This window comes from Macaca nemestrina, chromosome 7, assembly GCF_043159975.1.
Source record: "Macaca nemestrina isolate mMacNem1 chromosome 7, mMacNem.hap1, whole genome shotgun sequence".
Classification (NCBI taxonomy): Eukaryota; Metazoa; Chordata; class Mammalia; order Primates; family Cercopithecidae; genus Macaca; species Macaca nemestrina.
This window is the reverse complement of record NC_092131.1, coordinates 143,064,927-143,078,766: the sequence shown is the minus strand read 5'-3', so window position 1 is coordinate 143,078,766 and position 13,840 is coordinate 143,064,927. Positions and strand designations below refer to the sequence as shown.

The 13,840-nt window shown below is 40.0% G+C and overlaps 1 protein-coding gene across 9 annotated transcripts in view; it reads left to right on the top strand.

The window, feature by feature from the left end:
- The window catches only part of LOC105489539 (ring finger protein 111), a 111,510-nt gene that overhangs the window by 76,591 nt on the left and 21,079 nt on the right, over nt 1-13,840 (top strand). For all 9 annotated transcript variants that reach the window (XM_011754411.2, XM_011754443.2, XM_011754417.3 and 6 more), the window contains exon 6: nt 5,386-5,705. In XM_011754411.2, coding sequence (XP_011752713.2) covers nt 5,386-5,705 — 320 coding nt within the window. The remainder of the gene's footprint in view (nt 1-5,385; nt 5,706-13,840) is intronic.

Genomic DNA, 13,840 nt, shown 5'->3' with positions numbered 1-13,840 from the left:
CTTCCTGTCCCTTCCAGTTCCTTTATCTGTGCTCTACCTCTTATCCTTTCCTTTGTCCTTAACCTTGCTTCAATAGTTATCTTCCCTGTGTCTTCATCATCTTCTCTGGTTTCATTTCCTTAGTACATGCGCATGTACAGTTGTGTTATGTCTATGTACATTTAATTGTATTTTTGTCACACTAAACTCTTTCCTCTAATGGGCTTCTGACTCCTTTCATAATGAATAAACATGATCTTATAAAATCTGACAATAGTCTCCTTTTCATAATTCGTTTTCTTCCCAGGACTGTGTTCTCATCCTTCTCACTAGCCCATTTCATTACTGTAAGTGTTGTCACCTATCACTAGTATGCTGATGACTCTCTCTTCTGTGTTTTTTGACCACTGTATTTGTTTTAAACGTCTTTTTTTTTTTTTTTTTTTTCGAGACAGGGTCTTGCTTTGTCATGTAGGCTGGAGTACAGGCTCACTGCAGCCTCCACTTTCCAGGCTCAAGTGATCTTCCTGCATCAGCCCCACAAGTAGCCCCACAAGTAGCCTCACAAGTAGACTACACTTTACCACACCTGGTCAATTTATGTATTTTTTGTAGAGATAGAGTTTTGCCATGTGCCCAGGCTGGTCTTGAACTCCTGGACTCAAGCAATTCACTTGCCTCAGCTTTCCAAAGTGCTGGGATTACAAGCGTGAGCCACCATGCCTGGCCATTTTAGACTTTCATATCCAGTTGCTTCTTGGACATCTGTCCTGGACCATTCTGCAGTCAGTTCAAACTCAGTGTGCTACAAACAACTCATTATCTGCCTGACCTCTCCATGTGGTCCTTGTGTTATGCATACATGATATCCTATATATTCATTTGTTTAACACATATTTATTGATTGCACACTATATGTCAAGCACTGTTCTAGGTAGTGGGAACAAAACAGATAAACTTTTGTTCTAACAGAGCTTACACTCTAGTGGATAACAATAGCTAACATTTGTTGAGCCTATAATGTTGGCCGGTGGATTTACCTATAATAACTGAGTTTTGCAGTAACCAATGAGGGAGATTTTATTACTCTTCTCATTCTACAGGTGAAATAACATATCCAAGATTATATGATAGTGGAGCAAGAATTCAAACCTAGGCAATCTGGCGTGGCACCTCTCCTTTTCGCCTTTATGCCAAGATTTCTCAACCTTGGCACTATTATTGACTTTGGGCCAGATAGTTCTTACAGTGGGAGGTGGGGAAGGACTGTGCGTTACAGGATATTTAGCAGCATCCTTGGTTTCTAGCCTCTAAATTCCAGTAACATCACCTCCCCTCCGATTGTGACAACCAGAAATGTCTCCAGGCATTGCCAGATATTGGGGGCAGCATTGCTTTATGCTGTGCTAGAACCCAGTGCTTCTGTTCTAATATTGGTTGATTTGTATCCTGAATTGTCTCCATGCTTGATGATGAGCTCCTTAAGGGCCAAAGAGCAAGTGTTTCTCTTCTTGGCACTTAGCTACATGATTGCATGCTGCTTTTCCCTTGTGAATTTAACTTAAATATAGAAAGCGCTTATTGAGCCACCTACATTGTGCAAGCATGTTTCTGGTTGCTAAAGATAAAAACAGCAAAGGCAGACCTTACTGTAAGTTATGTTAAACGCCAGGACTTTCCATTTTCACCGTTGTATTATCCAGTGCCTTTTGTAGATCTTTTTGTTTGTTTGTTTGCTTGTTTGTTTGTTTTTTGAGACCGAGTCTCACTGTGTCACCCAGGCTGGAGGGCAGTGGCGCCATCTCGGCTCACTGCGAACTCTGCCTCCCGGGTTCACACCATTCTCCTGCCTCAGCCTCCCGAGTGGCTGGGATTACAGGCGCCCGCCACCATGCCCGACTAATTTTTGTATTTTTAGTAGAGATGGGGTTTCACCGTGTTAGCCAGGATGGTCTCAATCTCCTGAAGTCGTGATCCGCCCGCCTCCGCCTCACCAAGTGGTGGGATTACAGACATGAGCCACCAAGTCCGGCCCCTTTTGTAGATCTTTTACCACGACTTTATTGTGTGTAAGACTGTTGAATGAATGATTAAAGTCATGCCTGCATCTCGGTAATCCTGCTAGAGTTGCTGAAGGCACTCCTAGGAGGCACTTTAACTAAATTATTGTCACTGGGCTGTGGAGTTAATTTCCCTGATGCAGGTTCATGATTGTCTCATTTTTAGTGGGCCCTCTATGGGTTTATTATAATAGAAAAGGAAGTGTTTTATTTACTGAATCGTATGTCTTTGTATTTTACCTCTAATTTATGGCAATTTTATTTGGGTAGTAACTCTTGAATGAGAGGCTAATTGGTTGTCTTTACTTTCGGATGCAAGCCTATTTGAGAAACAAAGAGGTTCTGGACTATAGGAAAATAGACTATTTAATTGGAAGCCAAATCTGTTGCCTAGGAAGTAAAGCTAAAAGGTCAGTCTTTTTTTTGAAGCCATACTGTTAATGATTTTACACCTTAAGTATGTGTTCAGCCTTAAATACATTATAGTCATTGTGCTTCCTCTTCTCTCAATCTGATTTTTATATTCAAAATGCTCAAAGGTAAAAGATGACAAGCTATTTCTGAACAGATGTGTGTCATATCCATCACTTTAGTGATGGTTATAAACTCATACCCTGACTTTTTGAGTCACACGTAATCCTCAGGTAACTTGGTTTGTAAAATTACAGTGTCAGAGTTGGAAGGAACCATGAAGGTAATTTAGTGTATCCCAGTGAGTGAGCTTGGTGTCTCAAAGGTTTTCAACCTTTTTTCCTGATGTAATACACAATAAATGATATTGACTTGTATAACACTTTTACATAGGGACTAAGATAAAACCTTGAAAATGCTGTAGCAAGTAAAGCTACTGTAATAATGAATAATTGCTATACATATTGTAATTTATAGGAAACAGTTACTTAATGTTGGGTTCAGCATAGCCCTAAGACACTGTTGATCACCGTCAGTTCCTGATAGGCCAGTTTTAACACTGTCCAGGTTATTCAACACATTTGGAATACAAGTGAATGAAAGTAACATAATTATAGAACTGACTTTGGAACTGCTATTATTTGTTTTAAAAAGTAGATAATTTGTTGTCTTTGTTATTATTACAAATTACAATATTTAACATAATTCTCAGGGCAATTAGAGGTTAGTGACAGTTTGTATTTTTCTTCCGTCCAAGTTCACAGACCCGTGAATTCGAGTTCCCAGGTTAAGAACCTTTACAAAAGGGTTGGGAGATTAGCCCCCATAGGCCAGACTAGGAACTTGGAAAAAACGAATATACAGAAACTTAGATTAGAGCTACTGGGTAACAGAGGTTAGAGCACAGACCTTGAAGAGATGAGAATCAGGAAAGGCAGGATAGGACATGTAAGAGAGGGCAGAATCAGGAGAATTTTAGGGAAATTTGCTGGAATCTTATCAAGCAGTCTGAAGCACCCCCCTACCCAGGTTCATTTATGTGAGCCCATAATTCCCTTTATTGTTTAAGCTGTTTTGGTTGGATTTTTATTTTATTTGTAAATAAGCAGAAGATTCCTAATTGATATATTGGCCCAGAAGAGATTAGCTAGGTACTTTGAGCCACATAGGAGCAAGGTATCCCTACTCTTGGGTACTCCAAAATCAAGGCTAGGACAGTAATGTTCCAGAATTCTAAGGATTCTGAGGACATGCCTCAGAATCAGAGTGGAGGTTTAAGAGTGGCAGCAGGGCAAGGATTTGGCTTTAGGCTCTTCACTCTTATAATTTAATCAGAGGCTTCAGTTTTTTAAAATCTCTTTTATATAGTTTCCATATAATATTTAGTTTGAGGAAAAGTTTCTGGGTTTTAAATGAGTTTGAAACACTGGCACAGACTTTCAGGGGATACTTTTGCAGTTCTTCTGTCATAGAAGAACATACCTTCAAAATAACTGGGCATGTGGCAGAGAGCATAATCAGGACTCGTGTTTTATATCAAGACGTGTATCTTCTAACAACCGTGCAAGGCAATTTTATTACCACATTTTATAGATGAAAAGGAGATTAAATAACTTTTCTAAGGTCACATTGCTAAAGAAAGGTCCCAGATGAGAACCCAGATTCATTTGACTCCATGCTTCTTTCCCCATGATGTGACACTAAGTCACTAGATTATTATAAAGCACATTTTATTTTCCAAGTATTAGAGTCTGATCATTTCTTATATTCTATTGTATAGCATCAAAAGGAAGGAAAAAGGATTCTGGTCCAGACATGGTGGCTTACGCCTGTAATCTAAGCACTTTGGGATGCCATGGTGGGCGGATCATCTGAGCTCATGAAGGAGCTTGAGGCCAGCCTGGGCAATGTGGCAAAATCTCATCTCTACAAAAAAATACAAAAATTAGCTGGGCATGGTGCTGTGTGGCTATGGCCCCAGCTACTTAGGAGGCTGAGGCAGGAGAACCTGTTGAGCCTGGGAGGTGGAGGTTGCAGTGAGCCAAGATCGAGCCACTGTACTCCAGCCTGGGTGACAGAGTGAGACCCAGTCTTTTAAAAAAAAAAAAAAAAAAAGGTTGGCGGATAGAGAGACTCAGCCAGGTACACTCTGACTTGGGTGGCTGTGTCTTAAGAAGGTGAGATTTTAAGAAGTACATGGCTGTCTGCATTATTTAGGAATGATTTATGATGTTAGGGGTTCATGGAGCTCAGGGGAAGAGCATTTGCTTTGTAGCATATAGTGGAAGGACTCGTGGTATTTTTAAACTTTTAAAATGCAATTTTACTTGTAAGAAATCATTTGTTATGCCCTAGGAAAACATGATCTATTGCCATACTTACACATCACAGTAAATATGAGCCTCCTGAAAAATTTAGAGTTTCAGAAAAATCCCAATGAAGACCACTGCCTAAAATCATATGATGTATATGTTAAGAATGTGGCACTATTGGCTGGGCGTGGTGGCTCATGCCTGTAATCCCAGCACTTTGGGAGGCCAAGGCGGGTGGATCACCTGAGGTTGGGAGTTCAAGACCGGCCTGACCAACATGGAGAAACCCCATCTGTACTAAAAATACAAAATTAGCCAGACCTGGAGGCGTATGCCTGTAATTCCAGCTAGTCAGGAGGCTGAGGGAGGAGAATCGCTTGAACCCAGGCGGAGGTTTTGCTGAGCCGAGATGGCACCATTGCACTCCAACCTGGGCAACAAGAGCGAGACTCCATCTCAAAAAAAAAAAAAAAAAAAAAGAATGTGGCACTATCACATTATTTACGGAGATTTGAATTTACTAAACATTTCTTTAAACATTTATTAATTATACCCCATACTTATTTTTTTACACAGTGATGTTTCATGATTTGATTATTCTGTGCATTTTTTTCTGTTTCAAGATGACTCAAGGAGAACTACATCTAGTGCTGTAACGGAAACTGGCCCTCCTGCAATGCCAAGGTTACCTTCCTGCTGTCCCCAGCACTCACCATGTGGAGGGTCGTCACAGAACCACCATGCATTAGGACATCCTCATACAAGTTGCTTTCAGCAGCATGGTCACCATTTTCAACATCATCACCACCACCACCATACTCCCCACCCAGCTGTCCCAGTTTCTCCCTCCTTTAGTGATCCTGCTTGCCCTGTGGAAAGACCTCCACAAGTACAAGCACCTTGTGGAGCAAATAGTAGTTCTGGTACCAGCTATCATGAACAGGTATGTGGAATTTGAGTCAGTCTTTCTTTCCTGCCTCCCTTGTCTCTCCCTTTTGCATCCAATTTCTCTTTCTCTCTCCTTCTCGCTTTTCTCTCTCTCCCTCTTCCCTCATTCCTGTCTCTCTTCCCTCCCTGCATTTCTCTCCCTGCTTTCTTCCCTCCCTCCCTCTGTTCCTCTTTTTTTTTTAACTCCTTCCCATTCTTCCTCTGTTTCCTTTCTCTCTTTCCCTCCTTCCTTCCCTCTCTTTCTCTCCTTCCTTCCCTCTCTTGCCTTTCCTCTTCCCCTTCATTCCCTCCCTTTCCTTTCTTCTTTCCCTTCCCCTTCTTCCTGTTTTAGATGACTGGAAAACCCAGCATGAGGTAGTAATTACTTGAGTTAAAACCAACCCACCTTTCTTTTTTAGTTGTGGTGGCTTCAGGAGGAGAAAAAACCCCTAGGGATAGATTTTATACACTGAATTAGTCACATTCTTACATTCAAAAATGGCCTAATTTTGTGGTCTGTGATTTCTTTTTAATTAAGTCTCTGGGATTTTCAGATGGACTGAATTATTACAACTAATTGAACGGACCAGGGATGTAGGTAATCAAAACTGATACATAATCTAAAAATCACTATTTTTTTTTTTATTCTGGAATGGTTTTTGATGTTTTTAGTTAAATACAGTTGAATCTGATCTTTGGGATCTTATTTTAAACAAATTGTTGAAACTCTAGTGTTAGGCTAATTCATGAAGAATTGGAAAATTCTCCCAGTTTTTCCCCTTTTACCTCCTACTCTAGAGTTCACTATAACCTTCACTCATCTAGAAATAAACAGCCTTCTCACATGCAGACCTGTAGCATGTTTTCTCAGGAGCAGATGAGGTTTTCAGTTTATGGAGAATCAAAATGTCAGCAAAAAATTATAATTAAATTAGTTGGTATTATTAGTGAGTTCGCAAAATGTCAATATTAAGTTAGTATTGGCGATCACATGGAGTAAAAGAAGTCAAATGTTCCATGCTCCTTTAACTTTTGTTATGTCACTTCCATGTACGATTGTAATACAAGTGTGGGTGTTGCAAATTGGGAGGCTGAGGAAGGAGAATCGCTTGAACCCGGGAGATGGAGGTTGCAGTGAGCCAAGATCACACCATTGCACTCCAGCCTGGGCGACAGAGTGAGATGCCATCTCAAAAAAAAAAAACACAAATAACAAAACAAAACAAAAAATGTAATTTCAGAGAAAAGTTGTAATTTTGACATATAATATTCCAGGAAAAAAGTGCTGCAAAAAAAGTCAAAGAGGCCGGCATGGTGGCTCACGCCTGTAATCCCAGCACTTTGGGAGGCCAAGGCAAGTGGATCACCTGAGGTCAGGAGTTCAAGACCAGCCTGGCCAACATGGTGAAACCCCGTTTCTACTAAAAATACAAAAATTAACTGGGTGTGGTGGTGTGTACCTGTAGTCCTAGCTACTTGGAAGGCTGAGGCAGGAGAATCACTTTAACCTTAGAGGTAGAGGTTGCAGTGAGCCAAGATCACGCCACTGCACTTCAGCCTGGGCAACAGAGCAAGACTGCGAAGTTGTTGTTTTTTGTTTTATTTTTGTTTTTTTGAAACGGAATCTCACTCTTCTTGTCTAGGATTACAGGCATTAAGCCACCGTGCCCGGCCAAGCTACTGCTTTTCTATGTCGCCTGACCTTTCCTAAAATACTTGCCTCATCTTTTAAAATTTTGATGGTATGTCTTCTGGGTCTGACGGATTAAAAATAATTAATAAGGGCTGGGCGCGGTGGCTCATGCCTGTAATCCCAGCACTCTGGGAGGCCAAAGTGGGTGGATCATGAGATCAGGAGTTCGAGAGCAGTCTGACCAACATGGTGAAACCCCATGTCTACTAAAAATACAAAAATTAGCTGGGCGTGGTGGCACATGCCTGTAATCCCAGGTATTCGGGAGGCTGAGGCAGGAGAATCGCTTGAACCTGGGAGGTGGAGGTTGCAGTGAGCTGAGATCACACCATTGCACTCCAGCCTGGGCGACAGACCAAGACTCCGTCTCAAAAAAAAAAAAAAAGGATAGGTATTCTCTTTAAAAATATAGCTGCTATTATCAAGAGGAAGTTTGAATTGAGTAGAAAATATAATTAAGGAGATTTTAGATGTTACTTCGATTTTGGTAACCTTTCTGGGTATTAACGGATGGTCCAGATCTGTCCTATCTCTTGGGAATGAGGGAGCATCAAGAAAACTTTTCCAGTGGATTGAAGGAAAGGATCTGCTTGAAAGTATAACTTTCTTTTGCTATATTTGGTTACAAAATGCTTCATAAGTATTGTAGGAAAATGGTGAAGAGGTGGGTCTACCAGCTTTTCCTACATTAAAGAGCTGCCAAAAGTCTCATTTGCAGAATATTTTGTTATTAATAAAATAATACAGCTAGTTTGAGACATCAATTATGTATACAATGTTTTATTTCAGCTTGAGTTAATTATAGGTAGGATCTCTTTTACAGTTCTGTTTGGTGTAAAATAAATATAACCCATTTACCCATCTATAAGTATTAGTAGAAGTATTTGGACTGCAAACAAAACTTGAGAAGAATCAGCAGGATCCCAGGCATTCAGTGGTGATAATGGGTTTGAAGGTAAAGAGAGTGAGATCTTTGAAGACAACAGACTCATATCAATGTTTGTAGGACTTTAAAATTAATCACATGCTCATAAAATAACCTCATATAGTCTTCACTTTAGACCTATTTGGGCACAGCAGAAAGTAGAGGAGCAGAAGAAGCAAACAAAACCTGAGATTTGTGATTTTGTAGATATCTTATGATTGAGTGCCAGATTGTGCATAGTCAAAGAAAAATTAGACCTCTACAGACCGAGAAGATGCAGTAGTCATGTAGATAATTCTCACTGCTTTCTTTGATATGATATGGCTTTCATCCCTACCCACCCCTGCCACACACCCCTCCACTCCCCAACCTCACCCCACCGCACCCCACGTCCTGCTTTTTGTTTTGTTTTGTTTTTTGTTTTTAAGAGAGGGTCTTGCCTTGTGTCTCAGGCTGTCCTAAAATTCCTGGGCTCGAGTAATCCTCCTGCCCCAGACTTCCAATTAGCCGGGACTACAGGCATGTACCACCGTGCCTAGTAGTTTATTAGTGTGATGCGTCATTTATAATCTACGTAAGCCAATTATTATGTCCTATCACTATACTCATCTTGCTTACCCTTGATTGTCTTTTGAGAATAAGAGTTGAATGAACTGTTGGAATTGTGAAGAAGAGGGTTCTCATTACTGTTTTTTCCCCTTTATTCTTTAATGTTAACCCTCAGTTTCTTCTAGGAATTACTTTACTCTGGGAATGTTCTTAATCACTGACTGGAGATGAAGATAAGATGAAATGTGGTCACCTTCATAAGATGTTGATATTCTAGTCCACATCTAATTTTAATTTTAGTCTAAATAGTAGGGAAAGGATTGGAACCATAAACCTAAATTCACTCTTAAAACATTATTCTTAAACCTTATTTACCTGAATTGAAGACATACATTGCATTTGCTAATTCAACAGAAGGAGAACAGATATATGCTTGATTGTAGATAAATAATACAAACAAAAGGAGCTCCTCCTTTTCTCTTTCCCAGCTTCTGTATCATCACTTCCCTTTCCTTTCAGCACCCAGAGTTCCTTCTGTTTCTATTATTCCCCCTGAGCCTAGAGCTCACTGAAACTAAAAAGACTACTGTGGTTCCTCTGAGGACAGCTGGGTGACTTGGGCCTTTGACAAATGCGTTACCCTAGGTTTTATCATCTCAAACCCCTCAGCTTCCAGTATTGAACAGTTCCTGTGTATAATGCGTATATAACATCAGATCTTTATGATCTTTAATCACATTTTGAAAAGTATGGTTCCAATGAACCTAAGCAGTAGGTTTGTATTTAAGAATACGAAGAAGTGGCCGGGTGCGGTGGCTCATGCCTGTAATCCCAGCACTTTGGGAGGCTGAGGCAGGCAGATCACAAGGTCAGGAGGTCAAGACCATCCTGGCTAACACGGTGAAACCCCGTCTGTACTAAAAATACAAAAAAATTAGCTGGGCATGGTGGCGGGCGCTGGGAGGCTGAGGCAGGAGAATGGTGTGAACCCGGGAGGCAGAGCTTGCAGTGAGCCAAGATCGCGCCACTGCGCTCCAGCCTGGGTGACAGAGCAAGACTCCGTCTCAAAAAAAAAAAAAAAAAAAAAATTACAAAGAAGTGATTCTTGCCTTTGTTCTAGATTAGAAGTGAAAGCATTTTACTTAGGATTTTTCCAAATGCTTTTGGAAGGCAGTGTGCAGTGGCTTACGCCTGTAATCCTAGCACCTTGGGAGGCTGAGACGAGTGGATCGCTTGACCACAGGAGTTCGAGAACACCCTGTGCAACATGGTGAAACCCCATCTCTAACAAAATGAAACAAAAAAACAAAAATTAGCTGGGCGTGGGGTCTCTTGCCTTTAGTCCTAGCTTCTTGTGGGTGACTGAGGTAGGAGAATCGCTTGAGCCTAGGAGGTGGAGGTTGCAGTGAGCCAAGATTGCACCATTGCCCTCCAGCCTGGGTAACAGAGATCCTGTCTCAAAAAAAAAATAATAATAATAATGATAAAAAACTTCTGGAGGAAAATATTACTTGATGAGTGGAAATGGAATCTACCCTCTGGTTTATTTCCCAACTTAGTGGGCTTTCTCTAAAATCATATGCCTAATACAAACATACCTTGGAGATACTGCAGGTTTGGTTCCAGACAACCACAATAAATACAATAAAGTGAATGCTGCAGTAAAGCAAGTCACATGTATTTTTTGGTTTCCCAGTACATGTAAAATTTAATGTTTACACTATACTAAGTCCACCTCACAGTGGCATTATGTTTAAAAAATGTACATACTTCAATTTAAAAATACTTCAGTTTAAAAATACCTTATTGTACATGTTTCAGTTTAAAAATAATTCAATTTTAAAATACTTTATTGCTAATACATTTTTTAAAAATGCCAGCAATCCTCTGAGACTTAAGCAAATTGTAAACTTTTTGCTGATGGAGGGTCTTGCCTTAATGTTGATGGCTATGACTGATGAGAGTGGTGGCACCTAAAGATTGGGGGGCTGTGGCAATTTCTTGAAGTAAGATAACAGTGAAGTTTGCTGCATTGATTGACTCTTCCTTTCATGAAAGATTTCTCTGTAGCACATGATGCTGTTTAATGGCATTTTACCCATAGAACTTCTTTCAGAATTGGAATCAATCCTTTTAAACTCTGCAACTGCTTTAAGTTTATGTAATGTACTAATGTAATACGTTAAGTTTGTGTGATATTCTAAATCTTTTGCTGTCATTTCCGTCTTGTTCCCACTATCTTTACCAGGAGTAGATTCTATCTCAAAAAACCACTTTTGCTGTAGGTTTTTTCTTTTCTTTTTATTTTTTAAAATGCTGTCTCTGGGGGCCTGCAATTTTTTTGTTAAAAAGAAAAAAAAAAAGAAAAAAAACCACTTCCAGCCAGACATGGTGGCTCATGCGTTTGTTCCCAACACTTTGTGGGGCTGAGGTGGGAGGAGTTAAAGACCAGTCTGGGCAACATGGCAAGACTCTGTCTCTACAAAAAATTTAAAAATTAGCTGGGTGCAGTGGCATGCGCCTGTGGTCCCAACTACTTGGGAGGCTGAAGTTGGGAGGATTGAGCTGGGTAGGTGGAGGCTGCAGTGAGCCCTGTTTGTATCACTGCACTCCAGTGTAGGCAACGCAGTGAGACCTTGTCTCAAAAAAAGTAAAAGAGACCGGGTGCAGTGGCTCACTTCTGTAATCCTGTCACTTTGGGAGGGTGAGGCAGGTAGATCACATGAGGTCAGCAGTTCAAGACCAGCCTGGCCAACATGGTGAAACCCTGTGTGTACTAAAAATACAAAAATTAGCCGGGTGTGGTGATATGCACCTGTAATCCCAGCTGCTCGCGAGGCTGAGGCCAGATAATCACCTGAACCTGGGAGGCGGAGGTTGCAGTGAGCCAAGATTTCCCTACTGTACACCAGCCTGGGCAATAGAGTGAGACACCATCTCCAAAAATACATATAAAATAAATAAAAGAAAGAAGCTACTTTCTATGCTCTCTGTCAGAAGCAACTCATTCAACTTTTATCATGAGTTGCAGCAATTCAGTCACATCTTCAGGGTCCAACTTCTTATTCTAGTTTTCTTGCTGTCTTCACAACATCTGCAGTTACTTTGAAGATCCACTGAAGTCTTGAACCCCTCCAAGTATGCATGAGGCTTGGAATCCACTTCCTCCAAATTATTAATGTTGGTATTTTGACTGCCTTCCATGAACCACAAATGTTCTTAATGACATCTAGAATGGTGACTCCTTTCTGTAAGGTTTTCAATTTACTTTTGCCCAGATTGATCAGAGGAATTATTATGGCAGCTGTAGCCTTATGAAATGTATTTCTTTAATAATAAGACTTGAAAGTTGAAATTACTCCTTGATTCATAGTCTGCAGACTGGATGTTGTGTTAGCAGCTATGAAAACATTAATCTTCTTATACATCATTAGAGCTCTTGGGTGACTGTGCGTTGTCAATAAACAGCAATTTTCTTTTTTCTTTTTTGAGAAAAGGTCTCACTTTTGCCAAGCAGTAACATTTTGAAAGGAATCTTTTTTTCTTAGTAGTGGGTCTCAACAGTATTCTTAAAGTATTCAGTAAACCACGTAAATAGATGTACTGTCATCTAGGCTTTGTTGTTTGTTAATGGAGTACAGGCAGAATAGATTTAGCCTAACTCTAAAGGGCCCTGGGAATTCTGGAATTGTAAATGAGCGTTGGATTTTAAGTCCACCAACTACATTAGTCCCTAACAGGAATCATCCAGTCCTTGGAAACTTTGAAGCCAGCCATTGACTTCTCTTTAGCTATGAAAGTCCTGGATGACATCTTCCAATATTAGGCGGTTTTGTCTACATGGAAAATCTGTTATTCATTGTAGCCCTTTCCATAAATGATCTTAGCTAGATTTTCTGGATAACTTACTGCAGCTTCTGCATCAGCATTTGCTGCTTCACCTTGCACTTTTATCTTATAGAGATAGCTTCTTTCCTTCAATTTCATGAACTGACCTCTGCTATCTTCAAACTTTTCTTCTGCAGCCTCGTTGCCTCCCTCCGCCTTCATAGAATTGAAGAGTTAGGGCCTTGCTCTGGTTTAGGCTTTGGCTTAAGAGAATGTTGTAGCTGGTTTGATCTTCCATCTAGATCACTAAAACTTTCTTTAGATCAGCAATAAGGCTGTTTCACTTTCTTATCATTTCTGTGTTCACTGGAGTACTTTCAGTTTCTTTCAAGCATTTTTCCTTTGCATTCATTACTTGGCTAACTGGTGCAAGAGGCCTAGCTTTTGGCCTATCTCGGCTTTTGACATGCCTTCCTCACTAAGCTTGATCATTTCTCTGTTTTGATTTAAAATGAGATATATGCAAATCTTCCTTTCACTTGAATACTTAAGAGGCCATTAATTGGCCTAATTTCAGTGTTGTTGTGTCTCAGGGAATAGGGAGGCCCGAAGAGAGGAGAGGAGGGTAACGGGGAAATATCTGGTCAGGACACACATGTTTATCTGTTAAATTTGTTGTCTTATATGGGTACAGTTCTTGGTGCCCAAAGCAATGATCATAGTAACATCAATGACTATCACCATAACAGATAAAATAATGAGAAAAATATAAATATTATGAGAATTACCAAAATGTGATAGACACAGAATTTCCACATGCTGTTGGAAAAATAACTCTGATAGATTTGCTTGACACAGTGTTGCCACAAACCTTCAGTTTGTTCAAAACAAAACAAAAAACCCTGAACATCTGCAAAGCACTAAATGTGCCTATAAAATGCAATAAATGTGTCTATAAAAGGAAGCAGTGGTTTAACTTTTTTTGTTATTTTTTTGAACAATTGAAAGCTTTAAGTGGCAAAGGTAATTCATAATTTAGTCTGAAAAATCATGTCCATTGTTATTTTGAATAATGTAGATTTATTAGAGTTTTAGTTGAATTCTTACTTTGTACAGTTTGGAGCTTGGGGCAGACAGGATTTTTCCTAGAACCTTA